Below are 25,314 nucleotides of genomic sequence, written 5' to 3'. Positions count from 1 at the left end.
TTTATTTTTAGCATATCATAAAATATGATTCTACCTGAAAAAAATACTCCCTCTTATGAGGTGGTAGAACATCATGTTGTCTTAAAGCATTGTGATATGAGATCTTTCCACTTAAACCTGGTATCATGATTTGAAAATTACTTAGTTGCAACTATACAAGTAAACTTATGTGAAAAACTTTACTTCCAGTTCTTTGTTCACCTACTATATATCAAAACAGTATTCATGAGGAATGTCAATTCTGCTGCTCATCTTCAACATCAGCAAATGTTTCTGATTATGAATTATCACTAAATTACATGGCATAAATTCCCTTAGAAAATAAAGGCAGCATAAAGAATATTTAAGGTTATATGATTTACACACCAAATGTAACTTGATTAGAAAAATTAGTTGCTAAAAGCAGCATACTTGTTTTAGGCTCCGATCTTTAAATACTAAATACTAAATTGTATTTTTAAACTTTTTTTTAAGTGACCCCTTTCTAAAGACATTTTAATAAAGAAAACTTCTTAGGATATAAAAAAGAAACCTGATCACTGAAGCAAAATATAATAAATGTGAACAGAACATCTGGCAAAAGAAGCTTATGAAAGGGATTTTATTTAAGGTTTATTGAAGGAAAAAACGAAGAAAGGGAGAAAGAAACTATAAATTGAGACTTAAGAGACATATCAACCAAATACCACAGATCTTGTTTAAATTCTGATTTGTGAAATCAACTTTAAAAAGAATTTATGAGACAATAAGGGACATCTGAACACTCACTCAATGGACATTTGATATTAATTTTTATAGGTCAGAATGGCATCAGATTATGTTAAAGCGGGGGGCTCTTATTTTTAGATTCAACTGAAGTAGTTATGGAAGAAATTATACTATAACTCGTTTCTGCATTTAAACAATGCAACAGTGACAGTTATAAAAGATGAAACGAAATAGGCCACACGTCAAAAAACATTAAAGCTGGGTGATGGAGACATGAAGTCCACTAAACTCTCTACTTTTATATACATTTTCCATAATAAAAAATTTTTTGAAGGTCTACTGGTAACTAAGCTAACAGCATATTTATAGTGGTTGTCAGATATTAATTCAAAATTGAAGATAGGGAATCATCAACTTGGGTTCCATGAGATGGAAAGGGGGAAAAAACTATTAACTATCTTTTAATTAGCAAGAATTAGAAAATCCTTAGAATCCTGATATTTGTGTAAGCTGTTAAACTAATGAGAGTTACAGTGAAAAACCCACAACTCCACTGCATTCCATATAATCCCTACTGTAAAGAAAAATTCTCAGCGAAATGGAATAGAAATCTACATTTTTAAAGTAAAAAATAAAACTACAGAAAAGCAAAAGTCATCACCGTAACCTGGTAAGTAATGTCTTTTGAGAAGGGAATAGTTGATGAAAGTCTCAGATATTTAAAATTTTTAATGATATAGAAAAATAGGTAACTAATAGAAGCATTTTTCTTTACCAAGGAATTACTTTACAAACATATGCTATGACATATTATATAAGAAGTAGGACCAAATCAGTGACTGGTATGGCCTAAAACATTTCTTTAACAAATAATTACTTTGCTAATATAAAGACATTTACCTTTAGAGTTAGATGAGTTTCCTCTATGTCTAAAGGGGAAAATGGTTGTAACAGCTTTGGTAGGAAATATCACTGAAATTAAAAATTTTAACAGTGAAGTAAATATAAAATAGAAGAGCATAAAAACAAAAAAAGCAAACTCTATTAAAATACAAGGAAAAAATCACTGTATAGAAGAAAATACTTGGATAACAGGTGCCTCTAGGCTCTTCTGCTACTGTGGAAACTAAAAAAAAATCCTTGGGCCTTCTATACCTTTCCACCTGTAGAAGAGGTCAGACTGGCTTATTTCTGTTTCTAGTCCCATTTCCTGAGCCTACATATTCCCTTTATTAGTGAAAGATCCTTGACTTTCAGCAGAACACCTACTTGACTGGAACAAATATGACATTTGCAACTAGACATGAACATGTGATAAAGGTTTATTTTAGCCACTGAAATATCAGTGAAAAGTGTTGTGTGTTAGCATCCAGATAAGTCTCCCTAAAAGACACTGTACATACTTTTTCATTCTGGACATTCTGCTGCTAGGGATGGCTGAAACTCTAATAGCCATTTTGGAAATAAAGTTTTATCTTGTTTAGGCAATCACTAATTTGGGGTTTTTCTAAAACTTGAGAAAGAACTTAATCCTTAACCGTGCACTGTTATATATACCATACTACCTTGAGATTAGTTACTCAACAGTAAATAAGTAAATGAAAATAAAATGCTAGAAGGAAAAGAACCCTAGAAGGAAAGATCACATATGGTATTCCTACCATTTTCCTACTAAGAATAAGAGAAAGGAGGGGTTTAATGTCCGCCCTACCCCACCCCAAATGGAGTAGTTAGCATGGTTAGTATAGGTAGATTAATTCCATATATTCATTATTCCTTCATTCTTTCATTCAGCAAACACGTATTAAGCATATTATGAGCCATGTACTAAGATGCCTAAGTAAGACAGAAAAGATCTCACTTTAACAAAGTTTACATTCTTGTGGAAAGGTAAAAGGCAGGATATTTAATGAGGGAAAATATACAAAGAGCTCAGCTACTCTCCACTGATGACACATTTTCACTATCAAAAATATAAATCAAGTATAATTGTTCTTATTTAAAATGAAGGTACTGAATAAGAACCAAAACTATTTAACATTTGTTGAAACTAGATCAAATGCTTCTATGAACTTTTATTCATGAAGAGAAAGAATGTTTTATATTTTAATTCCATAATGGAAAAAAATCTGCATTTCATAACATCTTGGAACTTAACTTTTACAGAATGCAAAGGAACACAGAAATGTCTATAACAAAAATAAAAAACAAAACACAAGCTTTGGTAAGAAATTTAGTCAAGGAATTTACAATCTAATTGAACCTTCAGGAACAGAGATAATCTAGTAATATAAAGAAACTGTTGACCAGTCAACAAAGGGGCCCAAAATTTGTGGTGCCTAAATAAGACAAAAAGGCAGATTATGCAAAGGCCCAAGCAATTTCTAAGTCTGCCCAGGCTTCAAGAGGAACACATTTGTATGCCCAATCAACTGATAAAATTAATACTGGGGGGAAAAGTGATTGTGGACATGGAGATTATCATAATAACGAATACCTGCTAATTAATCTAGGCATGACAGACAGTAGTTCAGAGCTAGACTGCAAATCTGTAAGATATAACACAAAGAAAGGGAGTAAACTGGAGAAGAGGCCTAAAGTTAAAAGAACAAGCCACCTGAGGGCAGAACAAGTCATGCATCACTGATGTTTTCCTTTTGTATTGATAAATATTGACTAATGGCTTAGAAAACAATGGTTTTACTAATTTCCTCAACAGATCTCTACAGATCAAAAGAATTACTTGCCATAAAGAGATGGTTTAGGCACTTCAAATATGAATCTCTTGAACAAGACATTTCACATAGTAATTTATGCAATGGAAGGCCATAGTGAAATACAATGTAATATAAAGTAATTGTAGCAAAACTGTACATAGGCAAACCAAGATACAGCCTTGATACAGTCAGCACATATGCCACAATGTGGAAGAGGAAAATACAGTATAAATATTGCATATTTATAATAAAGTATGATTATTTCAATACAAGCTAAGACAATAGAGTGCTTTTAACATTTACAATATATCGAAGGGCGTTAATATTACAGGACACATATATCTGATTCCCAGATTAAAAATGGTTATTACATATATTGATATTTTATTGTTTCAGTATGCCTTTTACACTTAAGTGGTGACTAAACCAATAACCGTCAAATCTGCTGAGTATTTCTGATAAAACTGAACTGACATCTGAATTTAAAAGTCCACATTTTCATATGAGAGTATACATGTCACAAAACCTGGTGGTAACACCTAATGTCATTGCTCAATCTCAAAAGAGATAAAGATCAAGAACAGCAATTCTCCCTGAAAATGGACCTTAAGGGACAGAGACTAAGTCTATTTAATAAATAGAAAATAAAGCATAAATGGTATAGGTTCTTATTTTGGGGTCCAAGACCTACTTCAAGGAACCCAAGAAAAAACTTAAGTTTTATATAAAATTTTGAAGTGTTGCCTATTGTCAGATTCTCAAATGAGCATGATCTTTAAAGAGGAATCAGTACACCTAGAAGTGAGATGATCTTATCGTTAGCTGAACAATTTTACAAGCCCTTAAGTTATTCAACAGCAAACACCTGGATAACTACTGCATTTCCAGTTACACTGGATATACCTCTTTCCAAAGCAGTTAAAAACGAAAACAAAAACAACCAAAGGTGACACCAAAAACCATCAACTCAAGAGATGTAAAGCTTTTAGAAAACTATAAGGAATCTTCCACTGCAGTCAAGACCAGAGGAAATCATGAGACAGTTTCAGCATAAAATTAAAAGAGAATGAAAGCATGTTTCTCTGGATATCCCCTTTATAAATCTCCTCCTCGTTTCAAAACCGAGTAACAAATTAAGTAGAACATCTCAAATATTCCCTCTCGGAATTTTGGGGGTGAATTCCAAGTGCCACTCCCCCACAGAGTCGCAGGAAACGAGTTTATCCCAATTCCAAGAAAGTGGACAAAGCTAAGGTGTGTAAGGACAAAAGACTCTCTCCATCTGTCAAAGTGAGGAGGGGACTTGTCACTCCGGTTTGACCGAGTAGGGGGTGGGAAAAGGAGGCGGGGACCTAAATCTAAACTGCTGCACGTGACGGCCTCCACGCTTAAGAAATATAACCGTGCCAGGCTGGTGTGGATATGCGAAAGCAACTCGGCAGCAGAGGCGGTGGCAAAGGCAAGACCTGAATGAACCTCCTGGAGATGAGCTACGTGGCACTAAGCAAACAGTGCTTCGTCTCCCTCACCCCCTGCTTCCGCCCCAAGCGTTTTCCCCTTTGGTTACCAGTTGCTCCAGATGCCGTAGAGTAGTTCAACAAAAGCGAAAGAGAGGTTCAGGCACAGGAAGAAAAACAGGTTCCGAGACGTCTTGTCCGACAGGATAGACCTAAGCATGACACAAGTGGGTCAGAGCCGGGAAAGTCAGAGGAGTGCCGGGCCCGGAGGCTGGGTTCCCCTTTCAGGACCCTCCCAGTTCACGCGTTCCTGTCCTCACACCAACGCGGGTGTCCCTGACGCTCCCTCCCCGGACGGACCTCGGGCCATCCTTAGGTCTGGGCCCTTTCCTCTTCTGTCGGACACCCCCTTCCCGCAAACACAGTCCCCGCACCTAAACCAGCCCGAGATCTTGCCGAACAGATTGAACTTGGGTGGTTTGTATTCATCGTCCTTGATGGACAGGGGCAACATCTTCTCTGCCCGGCGAAGGGCCGGGTCTACTCCCCTCTAGTAGTGGCTCCGTGGGTAATGGTAGCGACAGCCGTGACGCCTCGGATGGGAATTCCCAGCGCTAGTCCCGGGCCGCGCGCCGCTTCCAGACACAGGCAGACTCAGACACACACCCGGGAACCAGCCGACTTCCGGCCCGGGCCGCGCAACGCGTCCTGGGACGGGAAAGGGGGAAGGCGGGGCCGAGGGCGGGACGCGCTGTGGGCGGGGCTTGCGACGGGGGCGGGGCTTGCGACGGGGGCGGAGCTGCGCGAGTTTTGCTGCGGGCGAAAAGAAGTGGCAAGTGCCCGGCGGTCGAGAGGGCCGACTCGGAGTGGAGTCCTGCCAGCTGGACTCAGGAAGAAAATCCTGAGACGGCCACGCACAGACTGGGCTGGCTGGGTGGTGGAGAGCCCGCTCACGCCCACTCCGACCGCTTACCACTGTTGTTCCCGGATGCGCCGGCGTCCAGCGCCTGCCCTTTCGCCATCGCCCCTGTTAGCATTAAATCCTGGTGCTCTAGGTAGCAGGGCCTAGGGATCCAGGCGGCGACATAGTCTCTCGCCGCCAGTCTGCAGGAAGCGCAAATGACGGTTTTGCTGGGTGCACTCTATGGGCGCCCAAATCCTAGCAATCCACCCCTCCACTCCCGAAAACAAGCGCCTGCCCTTTCTGTACTGCCGCGCAGGAGGCAATTAACAAATGTCTTCCGAAAGAATGTTAAATGTATTTAAAAGAGGCTTTTTAAAGGAGCTCCTACGAGGCTGTGTTGAACTTGAGGTTTGGTTAAGGCACTGCTTCCCCGACCATCTCCATCCATGGATGACCCCAAACTCGAGCTCCTACACATCCCCTTCATGAACTTCCAGGTCAGCCCGCGTGCCGCAGCCGCCGCTCTCATTCTCGTGAGAACCCCGCGGCCCGTTTCAGGGAAGTGCAGGGAAGGCTGACTGCGGGGTGGGACGCGAGGGCGTGCGGAGCGCCGAGGGGCGAGCCCGGCGGGCCGGTGCTGGCAGCCCACGGTCGTTGCAACCCCTCTTCCGGCGCCTTCCCGGGAAAGTGTTCGGGGAAGGTCAGGTGGTCCGTCACCTGAATGATTAAAAGTTGTTACCTTGCGGGAAAAACGGGGGAAAGGAGGACTGGCTCTTGGAGGTGGGCTGGAAACTACAAAACCGAGCTTCTTGGGAACAGTCTTTTAGCCTAACAGGAAGTGGAGCATCGCCGAAAGGGAGGGGCGGCCGCCCGGGACTGTCCCCTGCTTCGGGCTCTCTCTTTGTGGGCAGCATTTAATCCAGGTTATCAATCCAGCGAGCGATGCCAGGTGAACGCACGCGGCTGGGTTTGGAAAAAAACAAAAAATGAGTGAGTGAGACTCCCATTCCGTTTTATCATCACCAAGCTGCAAACAAATAAATCGGCTAGGTCCCACTGCAATCTTCTGCGCTCGAGGTAAGGGAATAGCAAAATGCCCTCGTGTTAAAATTTTTTTGCAGTGAGAATATGTGTGTTTTGCTCTCCTTTTGGAACTTTGTGAGTGTGTAGGGTAGTGACTGTGTGGTTTTATTTTTGAAAATAAAATGTACTTATTCTACAATTTTTAAAAAATGTTCAGTGTTAATTAAAACTGCTGTGTAAAAAGAGCTAGATTCCAGAAACTAAATTCTGGAAAGAGTATTTTGTCTTTACCTTGCTTGGCGTATATTTCATTATTTTAATTTACACACAGAAGTATTTTCAATTAGTAGCATTTACTTATATTTTTAGGAAGCTTTTATATTAGCCATAGAGTGAATTTTACTCTACTGCACTGCTGGGGAAATGTTAAGTGGGTACAGACTAGGTTAAAGATAAATATTTCCACAGCAATTGAGTTTTTCTCCAAAGCTGCTTTATTTCAATACGATGTAACTGGGGGTGGGGGTGGGGGCTTGGATATATGGAAATAACTAAATTTCAGCAACTGATTTCCAGCGTTCGCTTAACTCATCAAGGTCAGCTGCAGTTTGAGCCTGTGTTTGTGTATTCTGCCTTTGAAAATAAATTCTGCATTTTACCCTACATTGCTACTGATTGAGAAATTGTTCAGGTGGTTTATGGGTAAATCTGCAATACCCTTTTTCAAACAGTTTTGAAATAAGTTGGAGAAACTGAAATTTAATTTCAGTTACAGTGGTCCTGGAACTCCTAAATTCCTCCACTGCTCACCCGCCAAAGTATAGGATAGCTATTCCTGTGAGGGCCTTCTTTCAAAAAGTGGCAATGCTGCGTCACATCCTTCATTCTTAGATGGCATAATTACCAACTTCAATACTAAATATTTTATTAGAAATATAAATTGGAAATTCAGGATAAGTTCTATGAGTGGAAGATGTTTGACATGTCTCACTTGATTTGTCATCTTCGAATAAGGGTTGTCCCATATATGTTAACCCACATATGTTGTCATATCAAAATTAAAGTTAGTTTCTTTCATTCATTCAACAATCATTTAATGAGTGTCTACTATGTGCTAGGCTCTGTGCTAGGCATGGGGTGGGGGAAAGGAGGTAGGTTAAAAAGCCTGATGAAGTTCTTTCCCTGGAGGAATTTTATGGGAAGAAGAAGCTGATGTGAGTAGAGTGCAGATCAGTCCAGGATTTTAGAACTGTATGATGTCTAAGATGTGCACAAGAGGTGCTTTTGGTGTAGTGAGAAGGAACAGCTGTTACCTGATAAGTCTAGATATACGCTAAGCATCCTTTTGCCCCTTCAGTAACTTGTATCATGAAAGAATATAAGTTTGGAAAATCAAAAATGACTCTTCAGCTCTATTCAGGTGGTCATTACAGATGCAGTATCTTATGGGTCTCCAATCAGTTCTGAATTCCTTCATGTGTTATAGGTTTATAAGATTATAAAATAGGTAGATGTACATTTTAAAACTAATAAGTGGATTTCTACCCTGAACTTTTAACTATTTGTTCAGATCATCTACTAATTAATTGCATTAGGTTAACTGTGCAGAATATATGGGGAAAAAACCCTTAACTTAGATATTGATTGAGGACTGTGAAAAATGAAAGCAGAGAGGATTAAGGGGCAGAAAGTCATCTCCAGCCAAGGTCCTGGCTCCTTTTCAGTAATAGTAAGGAATAGGAAGGATGCCATCTGTTATTCCTCAGTAATCAACCCTGACATTTGCCTGCAACCCTATTTTAGATCCTGTGTTTTTTTAGTACTTCAAATTGAATACCCTGTGAACCTTTAGTGAAAAAAGGAGTTTTGATGGTAGATAAAACTATAGATACTTAAAGATTTAGAAGTTGAATACAACTACAGGTTGGTAATGCATTCAGAGGTCTTGCTCCATGGCATATATGTTCTGGTTTCAAATGTGTAAACACATTAGATCATCAGGATGATGTGAGTTTATTCTGTTTCTGGATACTTAAAAGAAAGATAAAAACGAAAATATAGCAATGTTAGCACCAGCCTCGCAGGAAGGTGTCATCTACCTAATTGCCTAAATATAATTTTTAGAACACAGTATAGCAAATTTTAATTTCTAAAAATAATTCAAAGCTTATGTACCATGGCATTAAAAAGCTTTTTTTTTTTAATTTCTGCTAACTGACAAAAACATCACAGAAGATTCTTTGATTTCCCTTAACAGTGCCAAGAGAGCCTGTTCCTATCAATTACTGAAGCCATAAGGAAAATTTTTTTAAAAATTAAAACTTTACCATAATGAGGTAAGTACCAGTATTTTCTTTTTGTTTTTTAAAACTTGTGATAAAATACACATAATATTTGCCATCTTAACCATTTTTAAGTGTACAGCTAAGTAGTGTTAAGGGTACTGACATTGTTGAGCATCCAATCTCAAGAACTTTTTCATCCTGCAAAACTGAAACTCTAAAACCATTAAATAACAACTCTCCATTTCTCTGTTCCCTGGGCCCCTGGCAACCACCATCCTACTTTCTGTTTCTATGAATTTGACTACTCTGAGTTCCTCATGTTAGTGAAATCATATAGTGTTTGTCCTTTAGTGCTGGCTTATTTCACTGAGCATCATGTCCTCAAGGTTCATCCATGTTGCAGCGTGTGTCAAAATTTCCTTCCTTTTAAAGGCTGAATAATATTCCCATGTATGTCTGTACCACATTTTGTTTGTCCATTCATCTGTCAGTGGGCATTTGGGTTGCTTCCACATTTTGGCTCTTGTGAATAATGCTGCTATGGACATAGGTAAAGTAACAGTATTTTTAACTGAGAAAAATTGTATCCTATAGAGGTGTTTTTATTTCCTTGGAAATAAGAGTTTTAACTTGAGCCAGAGTCTGTTAGAAAATACTGTACTGCCTGTTTTAGATCTTAACCATTGAAATAGTATTCCAGATCATAGTATAATGTCAATACCTACAAAGTTGAAATATTCTTGTAGACTAGAACAAAGCTGAAAACAGACTACGCAAAAGACACTGAAAATACAAAGTGGGTCAAGTGTGAGAGTCAGGAGTTTGTCTGAAACCACCACTCTTTTGTGGCTCAGGAAACATCATTTAATATTGTCAGTCTCAGCTATCCCAGCTACAAAATGGGGTGGATATATTTTAATTCCTGTGTCTCTGAAGGTTTGAAACATTACTGATTTGAGAGGTTGCGTAACATAAAGAGGGAACTTGCTTTGTAGAATACTAGTGGCAACCTTCATTACTATTGCTAAGTTCTATGAGGGCAGGAATCAGTGCTCTTGCTCATTCGCATCCCTAGTGCCTGACAGCTGGGCACGTGCATGGTAAGCACCTCAGAATGTTTGTGGACTGACAGATAACTACCATGGATATTCTGACCTTCCTCTAATAAAGTTAGGAAGCTCATATGAATTGGGATTGTGTCTATGTTAGGTTTGATATCTAAAACTGTTTACAAATTATAATTCATATGTATGAAATCTGTTTCTCTTAGAGAAACAATTTTGGAATGTGAGTTTATTGCTGAAAACTAGTGTTGTATAAAAGGGATAGGGTTGCATAGAATATCCCAGGGATCTGTTGCCCAACAATCTTGCCTCCCCTCTGTCTCCTTGTGACTAAAACAGAGAGAAGTTCAAATGAAAAGCATCAGTATCCTGGAATGGTAAAAGTAATGTATTTGCAGATGTACTTGGTTTCTTTTTGACCCATTTCTGAAACTAATTTTGCATAGCACTGTACTGAGCTAAAAATGCTTTTCTATTTCTAGGCTTTCTTCTTAGGATGCATTGACTCCTTGGGTCCTTATAAGTCATAGATGTTCCTCTTAGGAATAAGGCCATTCCTTCTCCTGCCCCGACATATGCCCATAGGTTTGGTCATCTCCAGACATCATCATCATCATGATCATAATAATAGCTGCAGTTAATTGGCAATTCCAGGAGAGAGATAAAAGACTAGAAGGAACTTTCATCTAGTATAATTCAGACCTGTGCACTTTGAGGGTAGAGAGGACCTCACTACCTCAGTAACAAATGGTTGGATTAAAGGAGGCAGTGCTTTAAGACTTTATAAATAATATTTATATGTTATTGCTTCTTAAATCAATGATGAGAAAGCAAATCTAATTGAGAGTAGCTGCCTGAAGAAGTATTGAGAGGCAATTTAATGCTTTGTACAGGATGCTTAGGAGGGGGAAAAATGCCAGGACTGACAAGCAGCCTTTGCTACTAATAACAGGGTGAGATTGGGAAAGGAAGTGGGGACACAGGTACTTAATGTTTGCTATCCATGTTTTAAATGCTGCCCTCAGTGTTTAGTCAAACCTGATATACCTTTCAGGGAATAGCTCCCTCAACCTGGCTGCCAGGAGGAGGACTTGCTCTTTAATGTGACCAGTACAGAAATTCTTTCCTGACAGCTTACAGTGAAAAATGACCTGTTGCAGCAACTTCTGTTTTTCAAATGTGATATTGTAGTAAATGCAGCTATTTATCAGTTTGTTTTAGCAATTCTGTTTCAGAACTATAGACTCAAAATGCAGTAGGGGCAGTCTTAAGCCTTCTAAATGACAGGACTTAGATGGGCTATCGATGGTCATGTGTATGTTGTAGCCAGTTATGCTATCAATAGAAAAGATGAATCTCTTTAACCCTAAAAGCTGGTCCGTGACACAGTGGATCCAGACTGCAGTCATCTAAATGTCATCCATTCAGCTCCCTGTGCAATTGATCTTAAACACAGCAAGATCTCAAGTGAATCTGTGACACTGTGTGGACCCTTTTGTTATCTACTGTTTTAAGTCTGTTCCTATTCCTGCCTTTCTTATTCCCAAATAAATAATATTGTTAACACGAAATAACTTATTTTGATGTATTTAGACTTGTGAAAAAAGTAACGGGAGTTAAGAAGAACCATAAAACATGGGCTCCTTAGAAGGAAAAGTGAGGGGAAATCATTTAGAAAGGAGAGGATAGCATTGGTTGAAAAATGAGAAAAACTGTATGGCAGTTCTAAAATAACAGTGAAAAGTGAATTTTCTGAATATAGGAAAACACAAAGGCAAAAACTCTTCGTAGAATACTATTTAGCACCTGGTAAAGACTCATAAAGAACAGTGATCTGGGCTTCCTAGGTGGCGCAGTGGTTAAGAATCTGCCTGCCAATGCAGAGGTCACAGGTTCGATCCCTGCTCCAGGAAGATCCCACATGCCGCGGAGCAACTAAGCCTGTGTGCCACAAAAAAAAAAAAAAAAAAGAACAGTGATCTTTCATGTACTATTTCTGGCATTCTGTATTTTGCAATGAAGTAAATTCTAGTGTGTGCTGCTTAAAATTTTAATGGAAGAGGCTTGCTTTTAGCAGTAGTGAACTGACCTGGGCGGTGTTCTGACTTAGTTTTCTGTTTCTGCCAACTTCTGTCCTGAAGTCTCTGTAGGTTTTGTCAGTTTCTGAACCCAAACTAAATTTTCATTTCTCAACTAGACAAGACTTTATTGTCTGTTTGTTTAAATATGTACTGCTGCATTAAGAATATAGCTTCTGGTTATTGTTACCAGAATTCACAAGGACGGCATTATCTAACAGGTGGTGGTTTTTCTCCCAAGGCAAATCAGTTTATTCTCCAAAAGCTTCCATAGGAACAGGGATGTTCAAAGATATTTTAATGCAGAATATCTTTGAAAAAAATCAGAGTTCTAGGACATCTTTTATTAAGCAGTTTGGCCACAGAACTAAAAGTAGAAAGGCAACTCATGTGGCCTAAGCTAGAGACCACATCTCATGACTTGCTCTCCTGGTCCCCAGACAGGGGATAATGCAGGCCTTTTATAGAGGGGAAGGTTTCTTGTGTCTTAAATGGGCCTTAATTTGCATTTATATGAGTTTATTCTTTTAAAATTTCAGGCATTTCCTATTCATTGTGAATTTTAAGATTCTCTCACTCTTTTCAACCACAGAGAGTTGTGAGCACTTACTCAAAAAATGGCCAGGCTCTGTTCTGAATTACAAAGCCTAACAGAAATGGCCCTCAAGATACAGCCAGAGTCAAAAAGGTGCTGGAGGCACGGTCAGTAGCTGTAATACCTGAAAACAAAGTCTAGTAGCGCTGTGTTCCCAATTCCTGGCAGGAGTGAGGATGGAGAGTGGTGTGAGAAACATTCACAGGAGAAGGGATGTTTGAAAGAGACTTGGGGGTGGGAGGGCAGGGAGTAGGAATGTGCCAGGTGGAGAGAGGGATGGGTTTTATAGTAGAGAAGATAGCACGTACCAACACGTGGAGTCATGGGTCAGCACACTGGCTGTAGTACTATAAGAGGAAAGTCCTTTCGGAATTGGGTACCACATGTGCCTTTGCCTCAGTTGGAACAAAGTTTGTCATCTACATGCCATAAACCTGGCTAGAAACTGCTCATCAGGTGTATACTGTCTCTTCTGAGTCTTCTTGCATGTTCATAGAAGGGAAGCCCAGGTTCTGAATTAGCCTCTGTGTTCCACCTTGGAATGTTTTTATCTCCTGGCAGCTGAGGGCCCCCTTTTGAGCATCTGTGTTCTGTAATCATCAGTTTTTAGGCAAGTACACATTTTGCAGGATGAGCCAGAGACGAATACAGTCTGTACAGTATGAGGCAAATCTCATGGTGAAATGGCAGAGTAGTTATTATTCTTCCACCATCTGTGGCATTAAAATGAAAATGACAGCTTTTCAGTGTATGCCGTGAAGCTGCTCATTGCTTTTCTACCTTATGAGTCAGAGGACATAACTAATCTGTGTTCATGCTGTGCTCTGGCTATTTGTTTTCAGCTTTTGTCTGGATAATTATCGCTTTTCAATCCAAAGGAACTAGCCTGGAGAAAAGAATTCTTCATTCAATAGTGTTCCTACTAAGGAACTTTGATAGATGACGTAGTAAATAACTGAATAGCAGGTCTTTGAAAATTCAAATTGCCTCACTCATTTCAAGACAAACGTTAGAGAATTTTAGCTGTTGCTTGGTTGTATTATTTACTTTTCTACTCAGTCTTATGTCCACGTTTAAGAATTTCTTAAAATTTCAAATAATGCTTTTCCAAAAGCTACCTCAATTCTCAAATATTTAAAAATTCTGATATAATGACCCAGCCATTCCACTGCCAGGTATATACCCAAGAGAAATAAAAACATATGTTCACATGAAAACTTATGTTCACATGAAAACTTGTACATGAATGTTTGTAACAGCATTATTCATAATAGCAAAATGTGGAAGCAACCCAGATGCCCAGCAACTGATGAACAGATAAACAAAATGTGGTATATCTATATAGTAAAATGTTATTTGGCAATTAAAAAAAGAATTAGGGACTCCCCTGACAGTCCAGTGGTTAAGACTTCACCTTCCAATGCAGGGGGTGCGGGTTTGATCCCTGGTCAGGGAGCTAAGATCCCACATGCCTCGTGGGCAAAAAACCAAAACATAAAACAGAAGCAATATTATAAGAAATTCAGTAAAGACTTTAAAAATGGTCCATATCCAAAAAAAAATCTTAAAATAAAATAAATGAAAGAATTAAGGACCAATGCATACCATGACATGGGTGAACCTTGAAAACATTATGCTAAGTGAAAAAAGCCAGACACAAAGGCCCTATAGTATATGATTCCACTTATATGAAATGTCCAGAATAGGCAAACCTATGGAGATAGAAAGTAGATTAGTGTTTGCCTGGTGCTGGGGTGGAGAATGAGGGGAAATGGGAATAAGGAGTGACTGCTAATGAATGGATCTGGGGTTTCTTTTTAGAGTGTTAAGCTGTTGTAAAATTCGATTTGGTTGTATAATTCTGTGAACATACTAAAAGCTACTGAACTGTATACTTTAAATGGGTGAAATTTACGGTATGTGAAATAAATCTTAATAAAGTTATAAGAAAACCTAACATACCGATATGAATATTTATATTATGTTACAGATACCTTAGTGACAGTCTTGTATACTAATTTTTGACACCTCCTTGCAGAATTTACCATAACACAGTGGGAAGAGTCGTGGTCTGTGTCATCAGAGACCTGGATTCTAGGCCTGGCTCTGCTGCTGTGTTTGTATCATAAAGCATATAAATATTGGGGCAGTTTTGGAGACGTTGCTTTATCCTTCATGGTTTGAGTGTGGTAAATAGCAGTGGAGATTTCAGCGGCTACCTGGCTCGCAGTCCTTCCCCCATCATGTTCAGAGTAAAATATATGTAGAGCAGGGCTTCTCTACCATGGCATTATTGGCATGTTAGGCTGGATACTTCTTTGCTGTGGGGCTGTCCTGTCCATTGTAGGATGTTTAGCAGCAACCCTGGCATCTACCCACCAGATAGCAATAGCATCATCTCGCCCCAGTCACAACAATCAAAAATGGCTCCCACAAATGTAGAGAACAAACATATGGACAGCAAGTGGGGAAAGCGGGGGGCGGGGGGGAAGAGAAGGAATGAATTGGGAGATTGAGATTGCCATATATACATTACTAACAAGAAAAAAATATCAAATTGTACATTTTAAATACATGCAGTTTATTGTTTGTCAATAGTATCTCAATAAAAGTTCTTAAAGAAAAAACAAAGTCTCCCAACTTTGCCAAATGTCCCCTGGAGAACAAAATCATCCCCAGTTGAAAACCCCTGATCTAGAAAATGCTAAATAACAGTATCAAAATAACTAAAAGAATGTGCTCTCTAAGAAGAACTAATAAGTTAACATATGTACAGAAAATATTATTTGGGGACCTTTGATTTTTCAGATGATGAGGAGAAAAAGAAGGGTTTTTGTCTTGCTAACCTTTACTGTGTTTATCAAAGTCGTATTGAATCTACTATATTCACGGATGGGAGAAGGGCAGAAAGGGCATAGACTAAGAGCTGTCAGAACCTTTTTGGAATGAGGCAGGGTACCAGGAAATATATACAGATATAATTTTAAATTAAATAATTTTAATTCTTTGTTCTCTCTAAGTAAGTTGTAGGTTATCCAGGTGTGTTCTTTCTCATATTCCCCATTCAAAGCTCAGAGCTGTGAGTTAGATGATAGGTTCTTCTCTAGACAAAGAATAGAAGAAAGCTGCAAGCTGAGATCCGGATCACTACGAAGTCATCATCACACTCCAAACTGTTCTAAGCCTGTTTCCAGTGGGCCTACAACAAAGTTCCAGACTTCAGCTGTTCTCAAAGTACAGAGATACCACTTGCACTGCAGTCTATAAAGTTTTTGTTCTTGCCTTTCTATATAGACTACAAATTTTACATAACTTTATTGGGCTGTATCATTTAATAAATACTACATGAAATATTTACATTGTCTTTCCAAAGTTATAAATTATTCATATCTCTCAAATCATTTCTGATACAAGTAAAATAGGGGCTTCGAAGCTATCTGAAGGAGGAAATTTCTATGATGGATGCGGAGGGAAACTCCCACTTAAAAGTATAGATAAAAGCGAAACATTCATGATTCTCTTTGACAGTGTATGTTTATAGTAGGCTATAGAGTGCTTATAACCAGCCATTTTTATGTAGAAGCAACAGTATGTTTTAAGAGACCTGCTTTTGATTCAGTATTAGAAGGATTATCAAGGCTTTTGAACCAAGATTACTAATTCATAATGGTTTCTCTTTAGTTTACCACATTAACAGTATGTATTGTTTTAGTAAGAGGGTCTACACAATGAAAACATTTGTACTTTCAAACCTTAAGTTACCATCCTTGAAAAATAATCATGGTAAAGCTGAAGTTACTTCAAAACTAATTCATTTTATTCATATCTTAGAGTGAGGCTCTGATACAAGGGGAAACACAAAATTGCTTCTCTTAACAGAACATGCTGCAGAGAAAATCCAGGAGAGAACATCCTTGAAAGCTTTCCAAAAAGATTACTACAAGGGAACATTGCTTTTCAAATCTGGACTATTGAAAAGTGAGAGTCGCTGAATGACAGTGACCATTCCCTTGTCCTTATGAGTAAGTTCTTCCTTTGCTCGCACAGGCCTCAGCGCACGGTCATATCATGGAGTGTATTCCCCTACCAGCCTTGGAATTCTCCAGCCCCCACTCCTGTGAACTTTAATGGGAGATGTTAAAGGCATGGTCTCTATGGCCTCTCTGTGTTCATGCTGAACTGTATAGAGAAAACCTGTTTCTACAAAACACACCTCACAACATGAAACAAGATCAGGGGAACGTGACTGTCACTTTAACTCCACCATTGCCAAGTTTCCTCAGTGAAAAGCAGAAGATTGTTTGGACGTCATTTGGGTAGCAGAGTGAGATTTGGTTTGGAATCTAATCTGTTAGACAGGAAGGTTTAGACTGCAGTCTTAGGAATGCCTGTAGAGGGATGGCCTAGCTGCTGATGCTCAGTTGAAACCACAAGGTGCAAAATCAAAAGCTTAAATACACACAGTGCACTTTTCCATGACGGAAACCAAAATAAACTGTACAGAGGCAGTGTTAATACAAGGAAGAACAAAGAGAGTGGCTTGTACAGTTAGCACACCACAGGTGTGGGTTAGCAGTGAGAAGTCTTTTCCAGCTTTATCATATTTGTCTGTATTGAGGAATAGATAAGAGCATCTGTTTACTCTATAGCCTGAGAGGAAAAATTGTATTAAAAATAGTAAGAGTGGGTAGACCATGGATCAATTAAAGTCATCCAGAATATCTCATTCTTTCTGGTTCTAAGAGATCTATTTTTTTCTCTTAAAGGTATTTTTATATGTCTAGAAACTCCTGGTTGATTTCTGTTTTCAGTCTTTTCATAAGTAAATTTCGTTAAACTTTCTTTTTTCCTCATTTCAGGCTTTTGTACTCGAATAGAGTAGTCGAATAGATCTAGGGAAAGTGCTGGGATGTATATGAAGGCTCAGCTGCCAGAATACAAAATAAGGACATACTTAAAAAGCTTTTGGAGGCTTGTGGAGGAGTAAGTAAAGTAAGGAGATGAAAAGCAGAAGCAGCAGAATAAAAAAACAGCAGCAAGTGAAAGCCAGCAGTTCTCCAAAAGGAGGCGGCAGGGGTGATAATGAAACTGTACTTGAAGCCAAGAGATCGGCGTTCTGGGTCTCTGTAAAACAGTGTGAGATTTCACCTTTCCTTACATTTGTGACTGAGTTTTTTTTTTTTTTTTTTTTTTTTTTTTTACATTTACTGGCAATGTGGCCGTGGCTAAGCCCCTCAGCCTTTTTTTTTTTTTTTTTTTTTTTTTCATTTTATTTTATTTTATTTTTTTTTAATTATTTTATTTTATTTTTTTGGGGGTACACCAGGTTCAATCAACTGTTTTTATACACATATCCCCATATTCCCTCCCTTCCTTGACGCCCCCCCCCCTCGATTCCCCCCCACCCTCCCTGCCCCAGTCCTCTAAGGCATCTTCCATCCTCGAGTTGGACTCCCTTTGTTATACAGCAACTTCCCACTGACTATTTTACACTTGGTAGTATATATATGTCTGTGCTACTCTCCCGCTTCTTCTCAGTTTCCCCTTCACCCCCCGCCCCCTCCGATACCTCGAGTTCTCCAGTCCATTCTCTGTATCTGCTTCCCTGTTCTTGTCACTGAGTTCATCAGTACCATTTTTAGATTCCGTATATGTGAGTTAGCATACAATATTTGTCCTTCTCTTTCTGACTTACTTCACTCTGTATGACAGATTGTAGTTCTATCCACCTCATTACATACAGCTCCATCTCATCAGTAATCCCACTCCTGGGCATATACCCAAAGAAAACCATAATCCCAAAAGAAACTTGTACCATAATGTTTATTGCAGCACTCTTTACAATTGCCAGGACATGGAAGCAACCTAAATGCCCATCAACAAATGAATGGATACAGAAGATGTGGCATATATATACAATGGAATATTACTCAGCTATAAAAATGTGACTGAGTTTTGATCAGACAAAAATTTTTGACCGATGACTCTCCAGGCCACATTCCTCAGTATTTGCTCACCTACTCTTCTGTAGCCATCTCAAGCAGCTCCTGTAGGTATAGTGAGGAATAGGAGGGTCCACAGCTGATTATAGTACATGGTGATGCTCGTGTTCTGTGACAGAGGGTGGAAGGCCAGCAGCCCTCCCTCAGCACAGCCTGGCTTCGGACCCGGCAGTACACTCCCCAGGCCGTGATGACGAACGAACAGCCTGGGCTCTGGCAGCAGTTCTTCCTGGATAGAAGTCCTAGCGCTGTTACTGCAGTTTAGTAATCTTGGGAGAGTTACTGAACCTCTGTAAGCATCCAAACTATTGAAAGGGAATAGTAATAATAGTAAAACGTAAACAAGATTCTGTTACCCCCCTGATCAGAACCCTCCGATGGCTTCCCATCTCACTTACAATAAAATCTAAGTTAGAATAAAATACTCCTTACTCAGGCTGACAAGACCCCCCACAATACGGCCCTTGCTTATCATGTCATTCTGATTTATTCTCTTCATTACCACGATCCTAAGTTAGCTTTGACTTTATTTACTTTGTTATCTGCTTCTCCGTACTATTTCCTCTGGTACTGACAGCAGAGACCTTGTCTATCTTATTCATTGCCGTATTCACAGAACCTTAAAACAGTGCCTGGTACAGGAAGCGCTCAGTGATTATTTGTTTGATGTATTGAGTAAATAGCACGTACTATAACACAAAAAGCACATAGTACAGGGCTTAATAAGTAATTGACCCACTATGATTGTTTGCTGCTGCTGCTATTACTATTATTGATTTCATGTATTAGGGTTCTGCATATGTTTCACTTGGAAAAAAGTTTGCTACCAAAAAGTAAGTTTAAAGTTAGTATACTGAAATATACACATATCAGAACATCAAGTTGTGCACCTTAAATACATACAGCTTTTATGTGTCGCTATCTCAATAAAGCTGTTTAAAGAATTAGTAAACTACTAAGAGAAATATAATCCTATTTGAAAAAAATCATCTCGGTCCCAAATTTTTAGTAGTGAAATGTGGGGAAATTTTAAAATCCACTGCTTAATTCTTCCTGTTTGGTGTGTGGATGACCTTTGGTCTGCAGCTGCAAAGCAAGGAGACCCAGAAAGAAAGGTTTATTCACTGTACTCTTTATCTTAGGCCAAACCACCTTATCAGAGAGGTAGGGAGAACTGAACTTGAATCAACTAAAAGATGATTAACCTCTCTCCTTACAAAAGCAAAAACAAAAACATGGTAACTAGTAAGAATGCTAAGATTCTGCATTTTATTTCCATTTCCGCTCCAGGTGTTGCCACATCTGCAAACTCCCTGGAAGAGTGATGGGGATTCGAGTTCTTCGTTTCTCTTTGGTGGTTGTCCTTGTGTTACTGCTGGTCGCTGGGGCTTTGACCACTTTACTTCCTAATATCAAAGAAGACAAGATGCTCACTTTGCGTAGGGAAATAAAATCCCAGGGCAAGACCACCCAGGATTGCTTTACTCTCATAATGCAGACATATAACAGAACAGATCTCTTACTGAGACTTTTAAACCATTATCAGGCAGTGCCACACCTGCACAAAGTGATTGTAGTGTGGAACAATGTTGGGGAGAAGGGGCCAGATGAGTTATGGAACTCCCTGGGGCCTCACCCTGTCCCTGTGATCTTCAAAGTACAGACAGCAAACAGGATGAGAAATCGACTCCAGGTCTTTCCTGAACTGGAAACCAGCGGTGAGTTGCAGCTGGGTTCTTAGTCTGGCAGGGTTGCAGCTAACCAGAGCTGGGGGTTGGTGCGTGGCTTTTGGGCCTTCTACTTGTCTTAATTGTCTGGAGAAAATAGGGAAATTTAATCATAAGAAAGCATTTTGAAAAACTTAAGGGGCAGTTTCCAAGCTGTCAGGAAGCAGTCTCCTGGGGAAGAAATCACATGTATCTTGCAGCAGTGACAAAGAGGTTAATATTGTGAAAGAAGCTCTGCTGTGACTACATATTATTGCATCACCGACGTTAGTAAAATGCCATTTAACTTATGCTTGAGGTATTTTGCCACCTCCTTTTCCTCCCACTCACAGCAGTTACATGAGATTGCAATTTGCTTAAAAGAATCTCGGTTTTATTCATTTATAGGTTCATTAGTTTCTAGGATAATGGATGATAAATACATGACAATTTCCCCCTCAGGAAATTATAAAAATCAATTACATTTCAAGTAAAAACTTTTTCTGCTGACAAATCACTCCAAGAATACATTTTTTATTTACTGATTTCATTCAGAAAATACTTCATTTGAATGATCTATTAAGACATCACTGTATCTTACAACTTCTCTCTCCATTTCCAAACTGTTTGATTGAAGTTTTTTTCCTTTCATTCCAGCGGTGTTAATGGTAGACGATGACATGCTAATTAGCGCCCAAGACCTTGTTTTTGCTTTCTCCATGTGGCAGGTAATGTTGCTACATCCTTTATGAAATCATCAGTATAAAGGCTGATCTGCTGTGTAACCAGGGCAGCATGGTTTAATGTGGGAGTCACCCAAAGCAGCATGGACAGTATTTATCTAAAAGGTAGATGAATTTGTCATAAGGTAATCAGAGTTCCTGAGCTCAGTTAAACTAACCTGAAAGTTACAGTATCTTATCTATATTTGATTTATATTTGGTATATTGGGGAGAAGAGCTGTAACTGACTTCCAAAGAACAATGAGGAAATGATCTGGTATGTGATGGAGCAAAGACTGAAATCCAGAGACACTTTCCATGGGGTCACAGACTTGTATCTCAAATGAGAAGTGTATTTCTCTATTAATACTGCATAGACCTTCTTTTGAAAGAAATAATTTATTACATCCACAAAACTTAATTCTGATTCTGAGACCATTGTTTAAAAAATTAATATGTTCTACATGCACCACTGTGGTGGCAGTTCTTTTTCCCCCCTTACATCCCAGCTGAGATAAACAGGCATAAATTGCCTGGTATTCTATAAAACTTTTTCCTGTGGAATATATGTTAACAGTAGCCAGCTTTTACAAGTTGCATTACAAGTATCTGAAGCCAGAACTGCATACAAATACTCTGAAGCCCGGTCCAATAATTAAACACTGTGCTGCTCAATAAGTGGTCTAATTTGCACTATAGTAACTCTCCTTAATTAGCAACTTGGGATGTAACAACATTAGGTATTAATGACAAATGGTCACAGTACTCTGCAGATATCAGCATTCTCAAAACTTCAGTTTTCAACTTCATGCGTAGTGTACTGATCAACAAATTTTTTCCATATCAGCAGTTTTTCCAGCCCTGTAAATAGAAACTTCCTAGGCAAAAAGTTCAAATGTAATATTCCCGCTGTGAGATTTCTATTTCAGGTAAAAAATCAATTTACTGAAAATGTCAGGGTGGGGGGATATATGAGAACTGTGGTTAATTAGAACAATCCAAGGAAACCGTAAAGGTGGATAAATGTGACCTTAGGTTTTATTCGTAAAACTATCAAGAACAATTTCAATCCATTGCCCAAGATACTCTGACTCCTAAAGTTCAGTCCCATCAATGCCCTGCACAGTGTAGTGATCTGGGGCGTAGAGACAAGCAACATTAGAGCAGACATGTATCTGTGCCTTTGCACTCACCCATCACCTCCACTTGCAGTGCTTTTCCTTTTCCTCCTCTAGTCATCCGTGACATCGCTTTCCTCCTCCTAGATTATGTAAGTGGTACATCTTCTGTGAAGTCTCCAGCCTTTATCCCCCAACCCCTGATGTTCTCCTCTGCCTCCCAGGAACACAGTCCTCGGTGCTCCCCTGAGAATTACTCAGCTGCATTTTACAGCTTTCTGACAGTGGTAATTCCTGGTTCACATGTCTGTATCATATCCTCTCTAGACTATGCATTCTTTGAAATGGAATTTAACCCCGCCTGATTTGTGTGTGTGTGTGTGTGTGTGTGTTGCCCTAGTTTAGTGTCTGTTCAGTAAATGAGTGAAACTCAAGTTATTTGTGAGATTGAATGAAACCTTTTAATTCCATAAGTTCATGCTGCTTTTCCATGATTCACTGTTTTTCTTTGCTGATTTTTGTTTTATTTTTAGTCACTCTCATCCTAGTATTATTGTTTTAATACTATCCTTCAAAGATCCTGACACACCTCATCATATATATATATGTATGTATATATATATATATATATATATATATATATCTTTGAACACCATGGGTTTGAACTGCATGGGTCCACGTATACTCGGATTTTTTAAATAAATACCTACCGCAGTACTACATGATCAGTGGTTGATTGAATCTGGAGATGCAGGTCTGTGGGTACGGAGGGCTGACTGTAAAGTTATATGTGAGTTTTCTGTGTATATGTGTGTGTGTGTGTGTGTGTGTACATTTATATATATGTTTTTTTCTCATGTTTTTAAAAAGGAGACACTCAAGCTGAAAAGGGATAAAAATATGATTGTTTAAAATCAACACTGACTTTCAAAAACATTGAAATCAACTTGGAAAAACAGTAAAATGATACATCTAGATCCATAATTTTATATACTCCCAAGAGATTAAAACAATTTTTCAAAATCATATTTATAATAAATATCATTCATATAGTCGACTTACAGCAAACTCTGAAAAACCACTCTTTGGTGACTAGAATTTATTAATATCGGATAATGTGTGAATTAGGAGAATATTTGTGAGGTTAGAAATTTTGTAGAGATTTGAGTTATGAGGAATTTGACCTTTAAACTTACCAGGACATAGATTTATGAATTTGCCTGGAGTAAAGCAAATTGAGATGTGGAAGCCAGGAATAAAATAACATTGACAAATCAGTTTAATTCTTTCTGCAGTGAATCATTGCCTTTTCACCACGTCAGCTTTAAAGAAATGCCACATTTAATTGTTCTTTTTCCATCTTTTCAGCAATTTCCTGATCAAATTGTGGGATTTGTTCCAAGAAAGCATGTGTCTACTTCCTCCGGTGTCTACAGTTACGGAGGTTTTGAACTGCAAACACCAGGGTGTGGAAATGGTGACCATTACTCTCTGGTGCTAATTGGAGCCTCATTCTTCCATAGCAGATACCTTGAACTCTTTCAGAGGCAACCTGCAGCTGTCCATGCTTTGTTAGATGAAACGCAAAACTGTGATGATATTGCCATGAATTTTATCATCGCCAAGCACACTGGGAAGACTTCAGGGGTATTTGTGAAACCTGTAAACATAGACAATTTAGAAAAAGAAACCAATGGTGGCTATTCTGGAATGTGGCATCGAGCTGAGCACTTTCTGCAGAGGTCTTATTGTATAAATAAGCTGGTTGACATCTATGACAGCATGCCCTTAAAATACTCCAACATTATGATTTCTCAGTTTGGTTTTCCATATGCCAACCACAAAAGTAAAATGTGAAAGTAAAACAAAAACAAACCGCAGAACTGCGTGGTATTTGAGTAGCTCCTTCATGCTATAGTTGGTTTCTTTATTTTTTTTTTTTAAGCAATGTCGTGATGTTTTTTCTACTGCAGAGTCTCTATAAGGGGAAAAACAGTGCATAGGGCTTCTAGGATATAAAATTTACAGGTACTTCAAGAAGCTAGTATTACCCAGATAGGTCTTATGAGAAGTTTTCATTCATGGATCTAATTCTTTGGTCAACAATTTTATTGTTTACATTTTTGAGACTGTTCTACAATTTAAAAAAAAATTTTTAATTGGATTCTAGTTGCTTTACAGTGTTGTGATAATGTTCTACAATTTTTTTGACTCCTGGCACTTGCCTTAAGGACCTTTAGCAAGCTGTTTCCAGGATCAGAAACTCGAGAGAAGTATTTCTCAGCTTTTTCGTTAAAGGATGAATATTTTCATTTGAAGCCTGAAATGCCTCTTTAACAAAAGCCAGTGGTGTAGGGAAAAGCCATGTGAGGAAAGAATAGTCTCAATCCCGTATAAAAACAAGTGGAAAATTTGTGACCATCAGTGCTTCCCTGTGGTCCTTCCAACCAGCCCTTTCCAGGACTAACTCATCCCAGCATGGTTTTGATGCAACCATCAGTGCTTTTATTTCTGTGGATAAGCCTGTTGTGACCGGGAGGGTTAACTTTAGTAGCTGAAGTATGTCTAGTTGTTTGCTTGATTTTTGTGAACATTTACTGCATGGATCACAAAAAAAGTGCCGCCTATGTTTCTTATATGCAGCGTATATGCAGTGAGGAGTAAGTGTGTTACTACGTTCAGGTCATGCATTTTGTCACTGAATCTGACTTTGTACATTAATTCTTAGATTTTACATAAGGTATCTATTGTTTAGGAAACACGTATAAAATAACTATTCTGAAAGAGTGATTAAGTAGGAACTGGCAGAAATTCCAACCCTTACTATCAAACGATCTTTATTGTTATAAATGCATAGTTTATCTCCTGGATACTAAAACATTGTGTCTATGACGCACAAGTTCAATCTCTTGCATTCAGAACGTCTCCCCCTGCC

General features: G+C 38.7%; 2 protein-coding genes across 4 annotated transcripts in view; one reads left to right on the top strand and one right to left on the bottom strand.

Moving 5' to 3' along the window:
- The window catches only part of SLC30A7 (solute carrier family 30 member 7), an 82,987-nt gene extending 77,421 nt beyond the window's left edge, over positions 1-5,566 (bottom strand). The window contains exons 1-2 of one of the 2 annotated variants that reach the window (XM_057747866.1): positions 5,317-5,566; positions 4,993-5,094 (exon numbers count right to left, since the gene is read on the bottom strand). In XM_057747866.1, the coding sequence (XP_057603849.1) occupies positions 4,993-5,094; positions 5,317-5,396 (182 nt within the window). In that variant the 5' untranslated portion in view covers positions 5,397-5,566. Of the gene's footprint in view, positions 1-1,608; positions 1,681-4,992; positions 5,095-5,316 lie in introns of those variants that run through there. The other variant, XM_057748674.1, reaches the window with a different exon arrangement.
- A 737-nt stretch (positions 5,567-6,303) lies between these two features.
- EXTL2 (exostosin like glycosyltransferase 2) lies at positions 6,304-24,320 on the top strand. Of its 2 annotated transcripts, XM_057746747.1 has the most exons (6): positions 6,335-6,863; positions 9,067-9,145; positions 16,711-16,809; positions 20,124-20,551; positions 21,197-21,267; positions 23,748-24,320. In XM_057746747.1, the coding sequence occupies exons 2-6, from the start codon at positions 9,141-9,143 to the stop codon at positions 24,234-24,236; spliced, it is 1,092 nt and encodes a 363-aa protein (XP_057602730.1). In that variant the 5' UTR covers positions 6,335-6,863; positions 9,067-9,140; the 3' UTR covers positions 24,237-24,320. The 2 variants fall into 2 exon arrangements, with proteins under 2 accessions (XP_057602013.1, XP_057602730.1); XM_057746030.1 differs by lacking the exon at positions 16,711-16,809 and having other exon boundaries at positions 6,304-6,863.
- The last annotated feature ends 994 nt before the right edge of the window (positions 24,321-25,314 follow it).

This window comes from Hippopotamus amphibius, chromosome 1, assembly GCF_030028045.1.
Source record: "Hippopotamus amphibius kiboko isolate mHipAmp2 chromosome 1, mHipAmp2.hap2, whole genome shotgun sequence".
Taxonomy (NCBI): domain Eukaryota; kingdom Metazoa; phylum Chordata; class Mammalia; order Artiodactyla; family Hippopotamidae; genus Hippopotamus; species Hippopotamus amphibius.
Note: the sequence above shows the minus strand (reverse complement) of the source record. Positions and strands in the feature narration are given on the sequence as shown.

Bases quoted from the DNA above. Each gene is read 5' to 3' on its own strand.
- EXTL2 (XM_057746747.1), top strand. The intron at 16,810-20,123 runs GTGAGAGTCGCT...TTTCCGCTCCAG, and splicing joins CAAATCTGGACTATTGAAAA to GTGTTGCCACATCTGCAAAC. The intron at 20,552-21,196 runs GTGAGTTGCAGC...CTTTCATTCCAG, and splicing joins TCCTGAACTGGAAACCAGCG to CGGTGTTAATGGTAGACGAT.